This window comes from Carassius carassius, chromosome 28 (genome assembly GCF_963082965.1).
Source record: "Carassius carassius chromosome 28, fCarCar2.1, whole genome shotgun sequence".
Lineage (NCBI taxonomy): Eukaryota > Metazoa > Chordata > Actinopteri > Cypriniformes > Cyprinidae > Carassius > Carassius carassius.
In genome coordinates, this window is record NC_081782.1 from 11,749,598 (window position 1) to 11,770,822 (window position 21,225).

General features: G+C 37.1%; 1 protein-coding gene across 1 annotated transcript in view; it reads right to left on the bottom strand.

Moving 5' to 3' along the window:
* rtn4rl1b (reticulon 4 receptor-like 1b) overlaps window positions 1-15,627 on the bottom strand; it is a 179,025-nt gene extending 163,398 nt beyond the window's left edge. The window contains exon 1 of the mRNA XM_059514309.1: window positions 14,679-15,627. Coding sequence (XP_059370292.1) covers window positions 14,679-14,691 — 13 coding nt within the window. The 5' untranslated portion in view covers window positions 14,692-15,627. The remainder of the gene's footprint in view (window positions 1-14,678) is intronic.
* Window positions 15,628-21,225: the final 5,598 nt, after the last annotated feature.

Genomic DNA, 21,225 nt, shown 5'->3' on the forward strand with positions numbered 1-21,225 from the left:
TCAGGGTTGGGGCTTTTGTCTCATTACTTCTGAAGGCATAAGGGACTCCAGTAGTATTGACACTACCATAAAGACTTTAGACCTGATGGGCCATACTGTCCATCTGCTATTATCCCAATCTAGAGGCATCAAGGATGGAATTAATGGGCAGTTTTTCAGTTAGATTGATGTGTCTGTACGCCGCTGATTAATCCATCAATCGCATTTCTCCGCTCCCTTTTTATTCTGTTTCAGACCATTTATCATTTTGAATTGCGATGTGTTTACTTGGCGATTGTCTTGTGTTTCTTGGTTGAGACATGCAATCATTTATGAAGATAACACAGGATTTCTGACACACCTTCAGGCATGTTCAGACAATAATTAGCTATCCACAGTGACAGATGTTTTCAGCCACCATGCGTTTTTGGACAGTTTGACATAAACCTTAGTGACGCTTAAGTGTCTGTTACTGCATATAGTACACAACACATTATTTTACTCAAAGAAGAAAATGACCTTTCTTAGGAGTGGTAGTTGTCTGTGTGAAATCAAAGGCATTTTATTTTAGAAAGTAGAAGGGAACAATTGTTGAAAAAGGGAGCGTACATGTGCTGGTTGTAATATCACAAAATATCGCCTTCCCCATCTTAATGAATGGGATGTGAGCCAAACAAAAAATCTAATTATACAAAAAAAAAAAAAAAAAAAACTTTTCCCAAAGATGCTTTCTGTCATTTTAAGTTGTTCTTATCATGCTGGTGTATTTTCAAGTGTTCATTTGGTTTTAGTTATGATACTATAAAAAGGAGGCGTGGCATCATGCATGTGATTGGGTCTGCAGGAGTTTGGGCGGGACTTTGATACTTTGGCTCCACCTTACATTCAGACTCTGGCTCCAAATTATGTTTTTAGCACAAGATGACAGCGGCTATTTCTCTGACTTTTTGGCTTTTGGCTTTGGAAAGAAGTAGAGACGCGTCATTGCATCTTTTTATAACAGTCCACGGTCCCCACCAACATGGATCTACAGGGATCATTCTCAAGCAAAAGATGACTTTGCAAATGTATGCGTAACCTTAAAACAGGCTAATGAACAAAGGCTAAAGGGAGATTTTCACAAACAAGGCTTCCTTAAAGCTCACTGTCACAGAGTGACATTTCGAAACAATTTAAATTTTAATGAAATGGCGTCTCTTGAAGTCTTTGAAAGCCTGTTTATGTAGGCAGCTGGATGAAACCTAATAAAAACTGCCAAAAACAGACGTTAATGGATATCGAATGAGGGTGAGCCGTATTTGATGGAGTAGGTTAAAGCATTTTTTTACGTTAAACGCTTGCACCTGTCCAAGGGGTGGCTTCTCAGAGCAGCAACAGTTTGTGGTGTCTGCTTTGTGATTCTGGCATGTCCTGCAGAAAAATGGGTCTGTGGACGGACTTGTACCGGCGCAGATGCACACACGCAGCTAATGAACCTGCTTCACCACAGCTGCGTCTGGATAAAGCCAGCAGCCTTGCCAATCAGCAAGATAATTGCGGCAGAGTTGTGAGACTTCATATGCGGACTACAGCCTTCTGCTGGGTTTTTGTGTTGGTTGTTATTGTGTTTGCTGTTTGTTGGTGCTGGTATTTAGAAAAAAGTGACATGGGACGTGGGGAATTTTAGGGGTTGTGTGAGTTTATTAGCATATTCATTATTTGGTTAGCTGATCAACCAGCTTCAACTTTAAAACCAGCTAGCATTGTAAATTGGTTTTAGCTACACAGCTAACAATTAGCATGCTTACAACTTTGGCCAACGTTCTTGCAAGGTTCACTCAATGTAATGAATCGACTTTGTGTTCCTGTGGCTCATTGGTAGAGCATTGCATTAACAGCACAAAAGAAGGTTGTGGGTTCAATTCCCAGGGAATGCACATACTGGTAAAAAAAATAAATTTATAGCCTGAATGCACTCTAAGTTACTTTGGATAAAAGTGTCTGTTCAATGCATAAATGTAACTTTTTTTCTAGTAACATAATGTTATCTGCTCTTTACTAATGTTCAAAATGTTAGCAGAACATTATTTAGGTTATACATCATTCATAAAATGTTTTTTTTTTTTTAATTAGAGATGTTCATCAACATTTCTCTTTTAAATCTAACTACAGTATACTACAACAAATTGTAAAGATAACTTTTAAAAACAACACTCCCAAATTGTTTGCATGTTCCTTTAAAGTTTGTATAACCAAGATAAAACTAGGCATCTTTAACATTCAGAGAGTTAATTCATCTGTTATGGCGCATTTTATTTCTGAAACATTTAGTTGAAATGTTTTGTACTGTTACTACACTACTTGTTTCAGAACATTCAGAGAGCATTCAAAAGTAACATTCTCATAATGTTTGCAAAGCTCAAAAATGCAATGTTAACCAAAAATTCAGAGAACTTTTTTTTTTTGCAGTGTAGCATGAGGATAGAAATTTCCTTATAATGTCAACAGCAATTAAATATTTCTTTGATTTAAAACTACTTCTTGTGACCACCAGCACCATGCTTATTGTAAACTGAAGATAATGTTGAAAAGTAATGAAAAAAAGTTATTTCAACTGTAAAGGCCTTGTCGCATCTTGTTGCATCCATTTGCATGTAAAAGCTTAAACGGGCCCCTTTCTATGACCCTAACCTGATGTGAATAACGTATTGTATAGTTTCAGCGTAAGCACAAGGTAGTTCTTCTTTTACTAAAGCGGTGTACACTTCTTTTGAATGCCAAAGGCAGAGAGCAATAGAAGGGAAGCTTAAATAATGAAACTGTTACAGAGAAAAATGTGACCTGGAAAGGACTGGAGGATAGAAAACACAGCTTTTCTTCTCTAGAGGAAAAAAAAATATGTTCAATTCATTGAAGTACAGGACTAAGCCTGCTTTATGTTGTGTGCTTACAGTCGACTTGGCAGCCATCTTAAAAACAATTATATATATATATATATATATATTAGGCTGGTAAGTCCTGCATGATTTTGACCACACTGACAGTAAATATAGCCTTAACTGCCCCTCTGTCCTTCCTTAATCAGCCTCTGCATACTGTTATCAGAACTTCCCCTCCATTTCTTTCCACTGATTTTTCCAGGAGTTTGCCTATGAATCTCCATTGATGGAAGATCCTCCAGTGAATCTCATCTTTTCTTTGTGCAATGAGCTTTTAAAGAAGGCTCTCGAAGACTTGAATTAAGCAAAGGAAAATGCAAATATAATCAAAGTGATTGAAATCAAGTTCCAGCTCCCTTGGTAACATGAGGTCTTAATGTTTAGCCCAAAGATGGGCACAAAGGCATCAGTGAATGCGACCTTCCGATTGGCCGACTGAGGTTGGTTGCTGGGGTTGTCAGAAAACCTCCTGATCTATCATAGAGAGGGTAGCTGTGACAAAGAAAACCAGTTCCCTCCATTAATATCCTGAAATAAGCTAATGCCTATCCTTACAGCTGCAGCCTATACCTCATTTTCATTTCTCTCTCCATTAAACTTACATTTTACAAACATTCTCATTTTCTCCTCTAAAATATGTTAATCCACTACAACATATGCATCTCTGTGGCATCTCTCTTTTGTTGCAATGTTTTTCTTTCATTGCATTACAATGCTCTTTTTTCTTGCTCTGGTGAGGTGGTTTTGGGAGTATGTGGTTTAAATAAAGAGACACAGATGGGGGATGATACAGGGTTTATTGCGGCCTAAGAGCACAACATTCATAGGGGAATATGGAAGTGTAAATGAGCTGCTTGGCACAAAGCATTCACTTGCTCTTCTGTTGTTTGTACCAGATAAATTACTGACATGGCTGTGCTACAAGAGACAAGGGCAAATCTGCTAAACCAGCGGCTCTCCCAGAGGTTGTCTTGACACTAAAAGCTTCAATCACAGTTCCTGAAATAGAGCATAAAGACTTTGGAGTCATGAAAGTAAATAAAAAGCTTCACTACTGGACAAATCATTTACAGCTGCAATCTAGGTCAAATAGTATTGGAAATCAAGTCTTAGTGTTTAACACATGCAGTCGAGTCTCTTAATTTAATTTAATTTAATTTAATTTAATATTATTAAAGTAAATTATTTTTTACATTTCTTTTTCTTAATAATAAAAATAACAGTTGATTTTTCCAAATTGCACAATGCTAGTGTGTTGTGTGTGGTTGCCAGGGTATTCTGAAAAAAAAAAAATACCCTGCAATTTTTTTTGCATTTCTATGTGATTGCTTGATTGCCCATGACCAAAGAGCCAATCCACAAGTTTCTATGATTTTTGTGGTCACCAGATATGGATGGCAATTAAGGTGGGGTGCAGGTAGCACTGGGAGGTGCATTGAATGTGTCACAGTGTTGTAGCAACTACAGCAGTCTCACTAAAGCAGAGTGGCCTCCTGTGTTAATACGAAAGCTGATTTCATGTCTGTATATTATTTTCAGTCTACTCCATAACCAGGGAAAGAAACATTGTGCATGTATGTGTTTCATTTTAATGGCTTTTTGTTCCTAACAATGCAGTTTGGGATGAAAAGATGAGAGATGTTGGTTTTTCGTCATAGAGGCTGACATTGCTGTATCTTTTATTAAAAGCTAATAGGTGTTTTGAGAGTCAACAAAGATACAGAGATATAGAGATAAAGAGAATTGGATACATGATATTAGATAGAGCAAAGCACACAGAAAAATGGAATTGCAATAACCTGAAATCTGGTCAAGGTCCAAATGTAAAAATTTATTTCTGCTGTCTATAAATATGGGGGACTCCAACAGATCTGTTCGCTGTTGCCATACAGGAGTGTGTGTTTTAGGAGAAATATAATTGTATTTAGAGTCGATAGTAAATCAGACCATCTTTTCTTTGTTGTTTTTTTAATTGTATGCAGAAATATCCCTACATGTGGCCTTCAAAGTGTTGCTGAGAGGCTAATTCAGAAGCAGACCTTGACATCATGCACACTTATTCAGGCTAGGGTTGTGCATTTAGAATTTAATTAAGAATGCCTTTTAAATGAACAAAGATGCCAAACAGAATGCAGAAATGAATACAAATTAAAATATTAACTAGAACATAGTTTTAAAACAGAACACTGCAACTGTGTGTGTAAAGGGCACTGAGGTTTCCAGGGGGTTTGGTTTTGAGTGGCAATATTTGCCAAACTCGGTATGTGATTAAGCAGATTAAATCTATGGTTTATTTGCACAGGAAGCAGTTTAAAATTTGCAAGACCTGCAATAATGTCAAAACAGTAACGTATGAGACACACAAGCGTGCAGAGCCCTGTGAAGACAATCATGGAGTGGATGTTTGCAGCAGTACCTTTGTTGAAGTAAATATATTACTGTTTCTCTCTTTTATGTAGCAAAGTGTATCGAGCCCTTGTATAAACCTGTGATAACGTCGTATAGATACCCAAAGGAAATTTTATTTCTCAAAGACTGTTATTTAAGAAGACATGGAATCTAACAGAGAACTTAGTCGCAGATAATTTTGGCCCAACTGTTGACATAGTAAGAGTACAGAGCAATAAAAGAGAATGTGGATTATATAGCTCCAGGTATGGTTTTGGAAGAATTTGATTAGAAATATTTGAGTTTGTATTAAAATACAAAATTGCTTCATTGTAGATTTAAAACTATTGGAGTATTAAACTAAAGGAGTATCCAAACACGACTTCAATATTGTCATAATCACAGCGATTTTGTTTGGACTCTTATGTTGTATTTTTGTGTCCTGAGTTTCCTGCATGTGCCAGTTTGTAGTCATTTTGTAGTTAAAGCAGTCACTGAGACAGTACCCATTCAAAGGATACTAATATGTACCATTTAGGTACTAATAAATGGTAGCGCCCCAGTGACAGAATTTTTTATTTTATTTTTTGAGTGTGTGGCCCACTTTAAAGTTTTCTTATGCCCCTAGTGAGCCCTGGCCCCCTGGTTAAAATCCCTGCTCTGGATTTAGATTATCTGGATAAAAATTCTCCATTTGATCTCTATTTAATCTGACTTCTACTTTTTCTTTCGTACAGCTATTTTCCTTCGTGCATGAGGTTAAACATAGATATGGCCATATTAGCTTTTAACTGGAGATAAACAGGCTCATTCTGCCCCCAGGAGGACTGTGTGCCAGACACCCCACTGTAGAGTTATTGATAGAATATCTTGGAGGGATTGCTGATCTTTGAATTGGCTTCAATCATACAATGAAGATCCTGCAGGCAAGAGAAGGCCTTATAACACAGAGGGATTGTCTCTTATTTGGTGCTTTTTCTCAGCTCCTCAATCTCTCATTCAATCTGAGTTGAGAGTAAAATGTGAAAAGATGCCCAGCAATGACAGAGATTTCTTCTATGGCCTCAATCCAAGATGATGATCAGGTTTGTCTCAACATAAAGAAAGTGACTATTATCCCATTCAGATCTCCAGTTTCTATATTATGTCCCATTACTAGATCATAGAAGAAAACGCTGATAGAAGTAGAGACCCAGGAGAGAAGCAGCTAGAGAGAAAAAGTAAAGCAGGAGAACAAGCGGGATCCTAAAAATTACTTTGCAAGATTACGGTCAGATCATAGTTTCTGGCTGTTATAAGCTCCACGCTGAGAGTTTTATAATTAAACAAACCCATAAAGGAGACTTCAATCAGAAGCAAAGATTTTACCAAAATGGACTGGACTGGATCTGCTGTGCAGATACTGTTTCCATAATTTGCATTAAACACAGTGGGAACATAAAACCTGCTTTATGGACCATGAGAAAATGAAAAGAGCACAGTAAGAGCACAGTTAAGAGAAAGTATGATTCAGGCATGTAGCTGTGTGTGAGTTTACCCTTGCATATTATCTAAGCTAACAGAGTGTGTTAAAAATGTAAAAGATTGGATGACAAATAATTTTCTCCAATTAAATTCGGATAAGACAGAGATATTAATTATTGGACCAAAAAACACCACACAGAATCTTGTAGATTACAATCTGCAACTAGACGGATGTACTGTTACTTCCTCTACAGTCAGAAATCTGGGTGTTATATTGGACAGCAATTTGTCTTTTGAAAATCATATTTCCAATGTTACAAAAACCGCATTCTTCCATCTTAGAAACATTGCCAAGCTACGAAACATGTTATCTGTTTCTGATGCAGAAAAGCTAGTTCATGCATTCATGACCTCTAGACTGGACTATTGTAATGGACTTCTAGGTGGTTGTCCTGCTTCGTCAATAAACAAGCTACAGGTCGTCCAAAATGCAGCAGCTAGAGTCCTTACCAGGTCAAGAAAATATGATCATATTACCCCTATTTTACAGTCTCTGCACTGGCTACCTATTAAGTTCCGTATCAGTTACAAATTATCATTACTTACCTATAAGGCCCTAAATGGTTTAGCTCCTGCGTACCTAACTAGCCTTCTACCACGCTACAACCCATCACGCACCCTAAGGTCACAAAACGCTGGACTTTTGGTAGTTCCTAGGATAGCAAAGTCCACTAAAGGAGGTAGAGCTTTTTCACATTTGGCTCCCAAACTCTGGAATAGCCTTCCTGATAATGTTCGGGGTTCAGACACACTCTCTCTGTTTAAATCTAGATTAAAAACGCATCTCTTTCGCCAAGCATTCGAATAATGTATCTCTTAAATTGTGAGTGTAGTTGCATCTGCATTTTTATTCTTTAGCTTGGGTTAAACTAATTTTACTTTGTTGGATCAGCAGCTATGCTAATGATGTCTCTATTTTGTTTCTATGTTTTGCCACGGGATTTACATCCCGTGGTAACTAGGATTTACACAAGATCCAGTCTGGATCCAGAACACCTGAGAAGAGATGATGCTGACCCTCAGAGGACCCCAGATGATGCTAACCTTGAATCAACAAACAGAACTAACAATTATTGCTACATGTGTGACTGCATCCTATAAATTACTATTAATTAATAATATTGATAGTTCATCATCTAGCTGACTACGTCTTGTATTATTATTATTATTATTTTTATTTTTCTAAAATCCTGTCAAACGTGCACAAACTACTAGCTACTACTAAATATTGTAGAAACATAATTTTCTGTAAAGTTGCTTTGTAACGATTTGTATTGTAAAAAGCGCTATACAAATAAACTTGAATTGAATTGAAAATTGAAATATACATTGATTTATGCAGTGTATCGCATGTCTTTGCATGACTGCTTCAGTACACACATGCTCTCTTTGGAATTTACATGTCTCCCCGATGATTATCCAGTTCCTCAGCCAGTGCCATCCACGTCATGTGTTAGTATTGCAATGTGACAGATGCCAGCCAAAGCATGCAGGGAGGACAGCATCCTTGTCTCAGCACTCACTGGTCAAGGCACTATGGGAATGGAAGGGTCCCTCAGGTGGATCTGTCAGTGGAGCCTTAGAACACTTGGGATGACTGTCAACATGCACTGTAATATCCTTTAACGGCATCATGTACTTTTTTTCTGAAGGGGCACCAGTGATAATTCTGGCTTACTTACTGCCATGGGCCAGCTGTATAGTTGGTTTAAAAAAGAAGTTACATGATTTTTACATGAAAAAAGAAGAAATTATTTCTTTTGATCAATTTGAATTGTTATTGCCTAATAAAAATATGAATCACTTTATTTTTAAATTTATTACGGATGGACATGCATTTCTGACAACTTTTGGACTGTTGCTAAGTAAAAATTTTGGGTGAAATAACACTTTACATTAGTGATCAATGGTTAGTTCACTCAAAATGTTAATTAAGCAACAGTCCAAAAGTTGTCAAAAAATGTGTGCGCATCCGTATGTAAAAAAACATGCTCACGTGGCTCCGGGGGGTAAATAAAGGCCTCCTGTAGCAAATTGATGCATTTTTGTAAGAAAATATATACATATTTAAAACATTTAAAAAATTTTGCTCACTTCTGCTGACTGTCATACGTGCAAGCCATTCCAGGCCGATGAAGTAGGACGTAGGCATCACGTAGGCATCAAATCCTCTTTTTGTACTTCTAATTCGTGACCAGCTTTTTGTTTTGCTCTCTCCTCCACATTTCCTTCTCACCGGGATGAGCATACATATCTATGGGCACAAGCCCGATGCGTACGTCCTACGTCATCTGCTGGAACTGCTTGCAAGTATGACACTCAGCAGAAGTGAGAATTTCATGAAAAAGTGTTTATAGTGTTTTTAATTTTTTTGTAATATTGTTCTTACAAAAACACATCGGTTCGCTACAGGAGGGCTTTGTTCGACTCCTGGAGCCGTGTGGGTCATGTTTTGTTATGAATGTGTGTGCTTTATTTGACAACTTTTCTAAAGCTTATAATTGTATATATAACTATAAAACAGGCTCATTTTAACACAACTCTGATTGGATTCGTCTGAAAGAAGAAAGTCATATACACCTAGTATGCTTTGAGGGTGAGTAAAACATGGGCTAATTTTCATTTTTGGGTGAACTAACGGTTTAAATTTATTAATTATTTTTTATGCATCATTAAGCTGAATAAAAAAAAAATCCAATCTACTTTGAATTAACTTTTTTTTTTCAATAAATCCACCAAAAAATGTCTGATGGTAAAAAGATATATATTTTTTTCCATTTCCCTTTCTTTTAACTCTACTCATCTCCTAACATCAACAGACCTTACGATGACATTGACCTTTCCACTGCAATTAGCCACTTAATCAGAAATTTATTATTAATAATAACAAAACCAACAGGGCTTAGGGTTGTTTGTCTCTCTTACCTCATTATCATCCACTAATGACCAAGACAGCATCTCATTTCCACTCCAAAGACAGAGCAGAGATATTTGTGCTGAGATTTCAGGTGTTGGTAAAGGGCATTTAGAGATGCCACATGCTACACTAGAGACGTCCTCCCTTCTGGACACCAAAGCAGCCAGGAAAAGTGTATTTAATTACAGTTTGTGTATGAATTATGAGTTAATGAGAACATTGTTGCAAGATTAACTGTCAGCTACAAACATCCAGATTGCATACAGGTTCTGTTCTAACCATTAAAATGTACCACCATCAATCTCATGCCAGTGGAAGTCAGCCTTATGGAGCAGAAAACATCCATCCTTGCCCAAACCAAATGCATCTTGTGCTCGGTTTGAACTGGTCAAAAGGTGCACGAAGATGAGGACATATAGAGAATGACTCATTAAAATACCACTTCCTGTGCTATTTATTAGTTATAATAACAGAAAGCTGGAATGCTAAGAATTAATCTCCCTTGGGACAGGGTAGGATGACAGGTGATGGCGCTTACTGGCCTCTATGTCATCCTTTTGTCATTCAGTGAGTGTCCTTTAGGGAATTAGTTGTTTGGCATGCAAAGAGGTCTGAGGCATGTTTCATTACTGTGTGGTAAATGAAGTCCAGTGATGTTATCAGAGCCTGTGTATTACTACTTAAAACCACTGAATTACACTGAGCCCAAAACATTTATTTTACTTAAAGGAATAGTTAACCCAAAACTGGAAATTCTGTCAATAATTACTCACTCTAAAGCTGTTCCAAACAAGTAAAATATTTGTTCATCTTCGGAACAAAAATTAAGACTTTTTTATTAAATCCAAGAGCATTCTGATGCTACATAGACAGCAGTGCAACTACCAAGTTCAAGGCCAAGAAATGTAGAAATGACATCATTAAAATAGTCCATGAAACATCAGTGGTTCAACTGTAATTTCATGAAGCTACGAGAGTACTATTTGTATTTTTCTCCGCCGTCTATGGAGGGTCAGAAAAATCTCAGATTTCATCTACAATCTCTTTAGCAAAGAGGTCTTTCGGGTTATGAGTGAGTAATTAATGACAGAATTTTCATTTTTGGGTGAACTATCCCTTTAATGAGTTCCTGAAATTTTACCCCCCAGCAAAAAAATAAATAAATAAATTAAAAAAAAAGTTTTTCTGAAGTGTTCTTGTCACAATTCTCTAATGTAGTTCAATGCAGTTTTTACACTAGGAAATCAGCTGCTAAACACGATGGTTTAAAAATAGTTTGAAATCATGCAGCTTCAATGAAAGCATATGACATCAATTAACAACCATGTAGCTCACACTAGGTCTGCCTTTAAAGGTTTCTAAGTTATTGTTAAAACTCAATTCCCCTATGGACAAAATGAATGGGTTTTTTACTTTACTTTACTTTACTTTAACCCAGCTGTCACTGTTAAAACACTACTGTATATGGGAAAATGATGCTGAAGGCTAATTGTGGTTATTATTTAAGTGTTAAATATGAAGTGTATGACTTTTTAATGTTAGAAATGTTCATTCCTATCCTAGTTTATTACAAATTTACAGTTATAAATAAGCTATCTTGGCCGAACAAAGGTGAGTCTTTCAGAAACCTGTTTGAAAACAGTCATTATGTTTGATGCTGGAAATCACACTATCAGGTTTTTTTTTACAAATAATAAGGGGTATCCTGTAGCCCAAATAACAGTACTGAGCAGGTGCAGGCTGGAAAGGTTTTCTCTAGTTACTCTGTATTTCAGTCTGAGGGTGTTTGTGGTAATGAGTGAAGGTCTCACAAATGGGGAATATGAGTAGCTGTGCAGAAGAGTGGTGTCAGGCCACAGGTGTTCCCTCTTTTGCTTACCAACTGACGCTCTCCTTTCCCATCCATCTGCCCATAACAACGTTGTCTAGGATCATGTCTGAATACCTAGTTTCTCCACTCACAGCTGTGTAACCATAACTAATCCACAAAAGAATTATTTCTCTCATTTCATTGCAGTGGTTTTGCAGGGAAAATCTTTCTGGTTCAACTACAGGTGTGGGTTGTGCCTGATTTTTTGAGCAGAAACAAACTGGTTCCTCTCGAACATAGAATATATTTATCACCGGATGTAGATTTCCAGCCCTGACGATGTTTCAAGGCTGAATTTTAAAACGAGGCCATTCTCTATACTGATAACTCAGCACAACAAACCAATTATGGTCTGAAGCACTGCTTTCAGATAAGCATCTGAAATCTGAATATACCATGTCGCATCATATATACATGTTTCAATTTAAATGCCTGTCAGAAATTGTGAAGCGCAAGCAGAAGATAGTTCAGAGACTAAGAGTCTAAGAGATGGGCAGGATAAGTTTGGCTGCACTTTTTCTTTTTCTTTTTTCTTCTTAAAACAGCCGAGACTGAAACTATGTGTGTTTAAGTGAGTTTGGGAGGAAATTGAGGAAGAAATTTCAGGAAATAGGACCTCTTCCTAGCAGAAACAGCACAGCCCTGCTGAGACTGGCTCACAGGGCACTGCCACACAACCAGATAGCCCAGATGTTTCTGAAAATGTCATACTAGTGCATAGCATCTGATATATTCAGTATCTTCTCACTCTTCTCTGTTTATGCATCATAGAGACACAATAGAAAGCTGTAGAATTTTTCGTCATTTCTGATGCACTCTGAAGTGAAAGGCCAATTAATTCCCCAAAAGAGCAAAGAAACCTCATTAGCCTAAAAGCAACTCATCTGACTTTTAAAAACAAATTTTCTCCATAATTATGAAAAACCCAAACCAAACGAATTATATAAAAAATAAAAAAGAAGAAGAAGAAGAAAGAAAAAGTTATTCCACTAGATGGCCTTATAATTTGTGGTGCTATATTGACAGCTGTTGGCAAATCTAGATCCAGTTGGTTGATGCCAATTAATGTAGATCTAATTAATTAATGTAGAACTATAAGTTTAACCAATTAGAAATTAAGTTATTGTGTAAAAATATAAAGTTTTTATTGTGTGTGTGTGTGTGTGTGTGTGTGTGTGTGTGTGTGTGTGTGTGTGTGTGTGTACTTTTGTTCAAAAGTTGGGGGTCAGTAAGATTTTTTTTAAACAAAGGACTCAATCATTTTTTTTTTCATGTATTCAGTATTTACAATACTCTTTTATTCAGCAAGAATTGATGATGAATTTTTTTTTATTCATTTATTAGTTTATTTATTTTTGCAACGAAGTGCCCTTTTTTGAGTGTATATTAAAATAAAACATAAAACTAATATATATATATATATATATATATATATATATATATATATATATATATATATATATATATATATATATATATATATATATATATACACAACTGTTTTCAACATTGATATAACATTGATTTATAATGGTTGTTTGTATATATAATAGTCATAAAACTTTTCTTCTGCAGTTACAACTCTAATATAATAAAAGAAACAAATACAGTGTGTCAAAAAATACAAAATATGCGTGATCAAATATCTCCAGAAAGATACTGCAAAACCACATTGTAGCGTTGTACTTCGAGGTAAATGAAAATCAGATCTAAATCAGTTCAAAACCAACCCACTGTTCACATATCTGCACCACAGGCTCCTCACAGGCATTCATAAGGGGTCTTTAGTGTACTGAGAGAGGCTTGATAGGTGTGTTTTGTTCCTACGCCAAGTCTATTGAAATAACAATTGTCTCTGCATTAAGCTTTGGGCCTCCTCCGAGGAAATTCGGTTTTTCCAGACTGACTCATGGTTATGCAGTCAGCAACCTGAGAGCTTGAGCGTCTCTGATAGTGCCATGCAAAAGGTCTTGAGACGATTAAATGTGCAGTAAATGGGGCAAAGGAAATTTCCTAGTCAACACTGGGCAGTAAGATAATATTTATGATCTGTTTAACCACGTATGATTTGATCTAGTGTAGTGGCTGTCAATTCTAATCCTGGAACTGCACATTTTAGATGTCTCCCCTATCTGACACACCCTATTCAGGTCCTGGAGCCTCTAGTAATGAGCTGATGGTGTGTTGAATAAGGTTCAACTGGTACTCCAGAACCAGGACTGACAACCATCGATCTAGTGAAAACAAACTGACAAGTCTATGCAATAATCTGCAGGTCATTCAAGTGCCTCCCACTGACAGATTAAGCACTAACCAGTTAATCTATCGACTTACCATTCACTCCATACACTTCATCATTTGATCATAAACATTGTCCTTAAATAAATGTGACAGACTGTCTGAGCCCAACCTGTTTAAGCCACCAAGAGAAATATATTGGAACCAGTCAGACAGCACAATGCTTTCTGATGAAAAACCGGCCATAAACTGCAGTGCGGCACCCACCACTTGCATCTTAAGAAAATATTTCATGATATGATGATGAATATTTTAAGCACATCTGCTTTACACTGAGCTTACACAGGGGAAGACACACATGATTCTGGGAAAAAAGATCATGGATGAGAGCTGTAACAACTACTGCTACATAAACTTTCAAAACCTACTGCAAGCATTTTTGTTTTGTATGTATAAAAAACCACTGTCATTTTCCATTTCAAACAGCTTTAAAAAATAAATAAATAAAAATAAAAACTATTAAAAATTATATGAAAAATAACACTATAATTGTTGCAATAACTGCAACAAGCATCTTTATATATAATATGCACCGTTTATAAGAAATAATTTACAAGAACAGCTCAAATAGAAAAAAGGAAGAAGAATAAAATAATTTATTTTTTAACATTTATCATTTATTTAAAATCATAAATAAACCTAGCATGCTGTGATTCCACACAAGATGATATTTATTCTCATAAAAAATCTATATTTAAGTATAAATATTCTTTAAATCAAAATTCGACTTCTATTTCGGGTCTATTTAAAAACAGCAGGAATAAAAGTTGTAAATTGCACTTACCCCGTTTAAACATGTTGGATATTGTTAATTCTCTGTCTGTCCACTCAGGTTCATTTATTCTTGTATTCCTTCACACTGTCAGTAAGATGCCAGGCGATCTGTCAAACGTTGTCTGATTTAATCAGAATACATAAATGTATGTAGCCTACTCCTATAGCTCAGATGAGACTTTTCGAATTTAAATTTGGCTAATTTATTGCAGTGCTGATGTCCATTTCATCCTGTGTGGTCCCGAGCAAATATTTCACTAGATGCAATTGAGAGGAGTCCAAAAGGAGACGAACACATTCTGCAGTATTAATTGTTATCCGGTGAATAGATTAAGCAGGGGCACCTAGTTGTGTAGTTCAGGTCTCAGCGACCCTCACGAAACAAGCAGAATTGTAGAATGTTATCCGGAAAAGCTCTAAAAGCTCTTCTTGCCAGTTACTGACGCGTCTGAGAATCGGTTATCCCACTAAAACACAGATTGTTGGGGAAAATCAGCAGATGGTCCTCAATCCGAGCCGCGGCAACTCTGGTGTCGGTCTCTCGCGTACTCTTCAGACAGACTCCACGCCGAACTATGGGGAGGTGTCCCGCTGCCTCCATACAAAATCTCCAACAATCCACCTTCTTGAAAGCATTTCGTCCAGATATTTCGTGTCTCGGGACAAGGACAAATCACATGTATGAGCGTTACACCTTCACATGTCGTGCGTGGTGAGTGAGTGGCGGAATGGACAGATGATGCGCTCCAGCTGAGAGATGCGCGTGCCTGTGAAGCCTCTGAGCTGATGGGGCTCTCAATCCACTTATGGACTGTTGTTTTCCCTCTCTCCCTCCCCAAAATAATCTGACACTACCATGTGTTGGTTTAGTGGTTGATATATTCTTGGCGAGGAGCTCGATCTCTCTCTCTTTCTTTCTCTCTCTTTCTTTCTCTCTCTCTCTCTCTCTCTCTCTCTCTCTCTGTGTGTGTGTGTGTGTGTGTGTGTCTTTGTGCCTTGCTTTTTCTCCCTTACTGTCTCTAGTAGGCTGGCAGACCTTGAATACAACCTTGCTTTGCCGTTAAAAAATAAAAAATAAAGTATATATAAAAAGAGTATATATATATAAAGTATATATATAACCTGTATATACACACACACACACACACACTTTTTAAAATACTTTTTTCCTTTTTAACAACAAAGCAAGGTTGTATTCAAGGTCTGCCTACTATATATGTGTGTGTGTGTGTGTATACATTGAAAATTACACTGAACAAAATTATAAATGCAACACCTTTGTTTTTGCCCCCATTTTTCTTGAACTGAACTCAAAGATCTAACACTTTTTCTATGTACACAAAAGGCCTATTTCTCTCAAATATTGTTCAAAAAAAATTATAAATCTGTGTTAGTAAGCATTTCTCCTTTGCTGAGATAATCCATCCATCTCACAGATGTGGCATATCAAGATGCTGATTAGAGAGCATGATTATTGCACAGGTGTGCCTTAGACTGGCCACAATAAAAGCACACTCTAAAATGTACAGTGTTATCACACAGCACAATGCCACAGATGTTGCAAATTTTGAGGGAGTGTACAATTGGCATGCTGACTGCAGGAATGTCCACCAGAGCTGTTGCCCGTGAATTTGACTGTTCATTTCTTTACCATAAGCCATCTCCAAAGGCGTTTCATAGAATTTGGCAGTACATCCAACCGGCCTCACAACCGCAGACCACGTGTAACCACACCAGCCCAGGACCTCCACATGCAGCATCTTCACCTCCAAGATCTTCTGAGACCAGCCACCCGGACAGCTGCAGCAACAATCGGTTTGCATAACCAAATAATTTCTGCACAAACTGTCAGAAAACATCTCAGGGAAGCTAATCTGCATGCTCATCATTTTCAATGGGGTCTCGACCTGAGTGCAGTTCGTCGTTGTAATTAAACTGAGTGGGCAAATGCTTACATTCGATGGCGTCTGGCACTTTGGAGAGGTGTTCTCTTCACGGATGGATCCCAGTTTTCACTGTACAGGGCAGATGGCAGGCAACGTGTATGGCATTGTGTGGGTGAGTGGTTTGCTGATGTCACTGTTGTGGATCGAGTGGCCCATTGTGGCGGTGGGGTTATGGTATGGGCATGGGTATGTTACAGGTGTACATCATAAAACAGGTATATATCATTGATGGCATTTTGAATGCATAGAGATACCGTGACGAGATCCTGAGGCCCATTGTTGTGCCATTCATCCACGACCATCAGCTCATGTTGCAGCATGATAATGCATGGCTCCATGTTGCAAGGATCTGTACGCAATTTCTGGAAGCTTAAAACATCCCAGTTCTTGCATGGCCAGCATGCTCATCGGACGTGTCACCCATTGAGCATATTTGGGATGCTCTGGATCGATGTATACGACAGTGTGTTCCAGTTCTTGCCAATATCCAGCAGCTCCGTACAGCCATTGAAGAGAGGTGGACCAACCTTCCACAGGCCACAATCAACAATCTGATCAACTCTATGTGAAGGAGATGTGTTGCACTGAGTGAGGCAAATGGTGGTCACAACAGATACTGACTGATTTTCAGAGAAAATCTGTAAATATGATTAAAAGATGAATATGAGACAAAACTACAGAATGTCAAATTTTATTATTGGGTGATTAAACACAAAGATGTTTTACCAGCTAAGAAGCTCAGCACTTTTAGAGTTTCATCTCCCTATCTGATGTGAGCATTAGTATTGGAACAGTTGCCTCACTGGTCTTTCTAAGTGTTCAGCTGTGTCCTGTTGCATTAATTGTTCAGATATTAAAAGCAGGGAATATATCTTATCAGTTATAAGTCTTGCATTCGATGATGACACACACAAACCAGGATAAAGACGAGGAAGCCGATTCTGAAAGAAAAGCAAGCAAATTGGATGCTAAAAGAAAAGAGGAAGTCAATTAGAACTATAGGAAAAACAAAGGCATGGAGAAATCAATAGTTTGGAAACCAACGGCGACATCAGCAACCAACGATGACCTGATCAGCTGAGAAAAACAACAGTAGACAAATCAGACAAATCATAAAAGCTGTGAAAATGAACCCTAAATTACATGTCTGTAAAATCACCAACAACCTCCAGAAAGCTGGGGTGATGCTCTGACAATCTACAGTCCGCAGGAGAATTTGACACACATGCAAACCTCTGATCAGCACCAAAAATAGAAAGGTCAGATTCTTCACAAATGTGAGCCAGTAGAGTTTTGGAACTGAGTTGATGGACCAATGAGTCAAAGATTAACCTTTATCTAAGTGATTTGAAAGAAAACGTGTGGAGAAAAGGGAACTGCAAATGATCCTAAGCATACAACCTCATCTGTAAAGCTTGGTGGAGGTAGTGTCATGGCATAGGCATGCATGGCTGTCTCTAGAACCGGACCTCTTCATTTTAATGATGACTTGATGTATAATGGCAGTTGCAGGATGAATTTGGAAGGGTACAAAATCATCTTGACTACAAATATTCAAGAAAATGCCACCAAACTCATTAGAAAGGGATCAGGTCAATTTGACCAAAAACACCCTGCCAGTTCAGTCAAGGACTTTATCAGGGCAAAGAAATGTAAAGTAATGTAAATGTTATATGTAAATGTACATATAAGGAACAGCTGGAGGACCAATTTGCAACTTATTAGGTCAATTGGCAACATGAATGGGTATAAAAAAGAGCCTCTCAGAGTGGCAGTGTCTCCCAGAAGTCAAGCTGGGCAGAGGATCACCAATTCCCCCAATGCTGCGGCGAAAAATAGTGAAGCAATATCAGAAAGTAGTTTCTCAGAGAAAAATTGCAAAGAGTTAGAAGTTATCATGATCTACAGTGCATAATATCATCCAAAGATTCAGAGAATCTGGAACAATCTCTGTGTGTAAGGGTCAAGGCTGGAAAACCATACTGGATGCCCGTGATCTTCGGGCCCTTAGATGGCACTGCATCATATACAGGAATGCTACAGTAATGGAAATCACAACATGAGCTCAGGAATACTTCCAGAAAACATTGTCGGTGAACACAATCCACTGTGCCATTTGCCATGCTGGCTAAAACTCTATAGGTCAAAAAAGAAGCCGGATCTAAACATGATCCAGAACTGCAGGCATTTTCTCTGGGCCAAGGCTCATTTAAAATGGACTGTGGCAAAGTGGAAAACTGTTATGTGGTCAGACGAATCAAAATTTGAAGTTCTTTTTGGAAAACTGGGACACCATGCCATCTGGACTAAAGAGGACAAGGACAACCCAAGTTGTTATCAGCGCTCAGTTCAAAAGCCTGCATCTCTGATGGTATGGAGATGCATGAGCGCGTGTGGCATGGGCAGCTTACACATCTGGAAATGCACCATCAATGCTGAAAGGTATATCCAAGCTCTAGAACAACATATGCTCCCATCCAGATGTCTCTTTCAGGGAAGACCTTGCATTTTCCAACATGACAATGCCAGACCACATACTGCATCAATTTCAACATTATGGCTGCTTAGAAGAAGGATCCAGGTACTGAAATGGCCAGCCTGCAGTCCAGATCTTTCAGCCATAGAAAACATTTGGTGCATCATAAAGAGGAAGATTCGACAAAGAAGACCTAAGACAGTTGAGCAACTAGAAGCCTGTATTAGACAAGAATGGGACATTTTTGCTATTTCTAAACTTGAGTAACTTGTCTCCTCAGTCCCCAGATGTTTGCAGACTCTTATAAAAAGAAGAGGGGATGCCACACAGTGGTAAACATGGTCTTGTCCAAACTTTTGATGTGTTGATGCCATGAATTTTTTTTTTATCAACTTATTTTTCCCTTAAAATTATACATTTACAGTACTCAAACATTTGAAATGTCATCTATGTTGTATTTTGAATAAAATATTTAAATTTGAAACTTCCACATCATTGCATTTTGTTTTTATTCACAATTTGTACAGTGTTCCAACTTTTTTGGAATCAGGTTTGTGTATATATATTAAGCTAAATCACAATATCATCCAGTCTGAAGTAAATTTTGTGCATGAAGGAATTTTTTGTCAGATAAACAAAATTTGTTTCATAATGTGCAAATTAACCAAATTTAGGAAGAGAAGCTCAAATTGAAGTAAAGATTTACAAAGGGGGTGGATAAAGCATGCTAAAAGGATACCATTTTGACCATTTATTTTTGCGAAAAATAATTTTTTTAAATAACGTATAAAAAATTATGTGTAAAGACATGCATTATAGCGTTTATCTTTATCATAGATGAAAAATACAAGTATTATTTTTTATTTCTTACATTTCTCTGGCCTCTTTCACCATATGTGTAGTTTGCTTGCATCTGAGACACACAAACACTTCCACTGATTCATTCACTGTGACTCAAGCTAACACTTCTGTCTCCATTCACAGGCAGATACACACCAGGCGACAGAGCACAGATGGAGATGAGGAGTCATGAAAGACTCTTTATAAATTTGATTAATGAGGAGCCTGCAGGCTGTGAAAATGAAAACTGCACCTGATTTTGTTAGATTCTGTAGATTGACATTATTCTTATTAAAAAATAGAAATAAAAAAGCCCTCAACAACTAAAAAAGTGCTATTTTAGTTTCAAACTATGGATATAGGATAATAGGGGGGATTCCTAATCAGGCTATACACACTCAGAAAAAAAGGTACAAAAGTTGTCATTGGGGTGGTACCTTTTGAAATTTACCCCTAAAGGGTGCATAGTAAATCCTTAAAGGTACATAATATTATTTCCTAAAGTAGGCCTAAATATTAGTATGGTACAGGCTACAGTAATATATATATATTAGTATATATATTTATATGTGTGTGTGTGTGTGTGTATATATATATATATATATATATATATATATATATATATATATATATTTTTTTTTTTCCTTTTTTTCATTAAATTTGCCTTCCGTTTTAAAAGGTATTGAATTGAAACTGTTTCCCTTCATGTTTACACATCTATACTCTCAGAAATAAAAGGTAGGCTACAACGCTTACACTTGACTGGTACCCAAAGGTACAAACGCTAAATGGTACATCTTTGTATCTTATTTACCAGTAAAAACGGTACATAGCCTACAGTATCAGTAGGCTACCTTAAAATGTACATGCTCTATTTAGTACTTTAAAAGTAGGCTATGTTTTATTATCTAAAAGTACAGTAAACTGTAAACTGTACAATAAACTGTACATACAGTAGTACCTTTAGAAAGTAAGTTAAACGCCCCAGTGGCAGTTTTCTTTTTTTTTTTTTTAGTGAGAGAGAGATAGAGAGAGAGAGAGAGAAACCTAAAGAGAGACATTTTCAGTTATATTAAATTTCTTTTTAAAACTGAACCACGACTTTAATCATAGAAATGATGGTAATGTTTGCTTTATAAATACTTTTCTCGCTCAGCATAAATTATTTTTGATACATCACACATGATACAAGAGCTCACCTCCAATGGGATCAAATTTGCTTCTTGCGTCCTTGGCATAAAAAAAAATGTTTGAAAACTTTTTTCTTGCGTCTCAATCATAGGTCTCAATACATC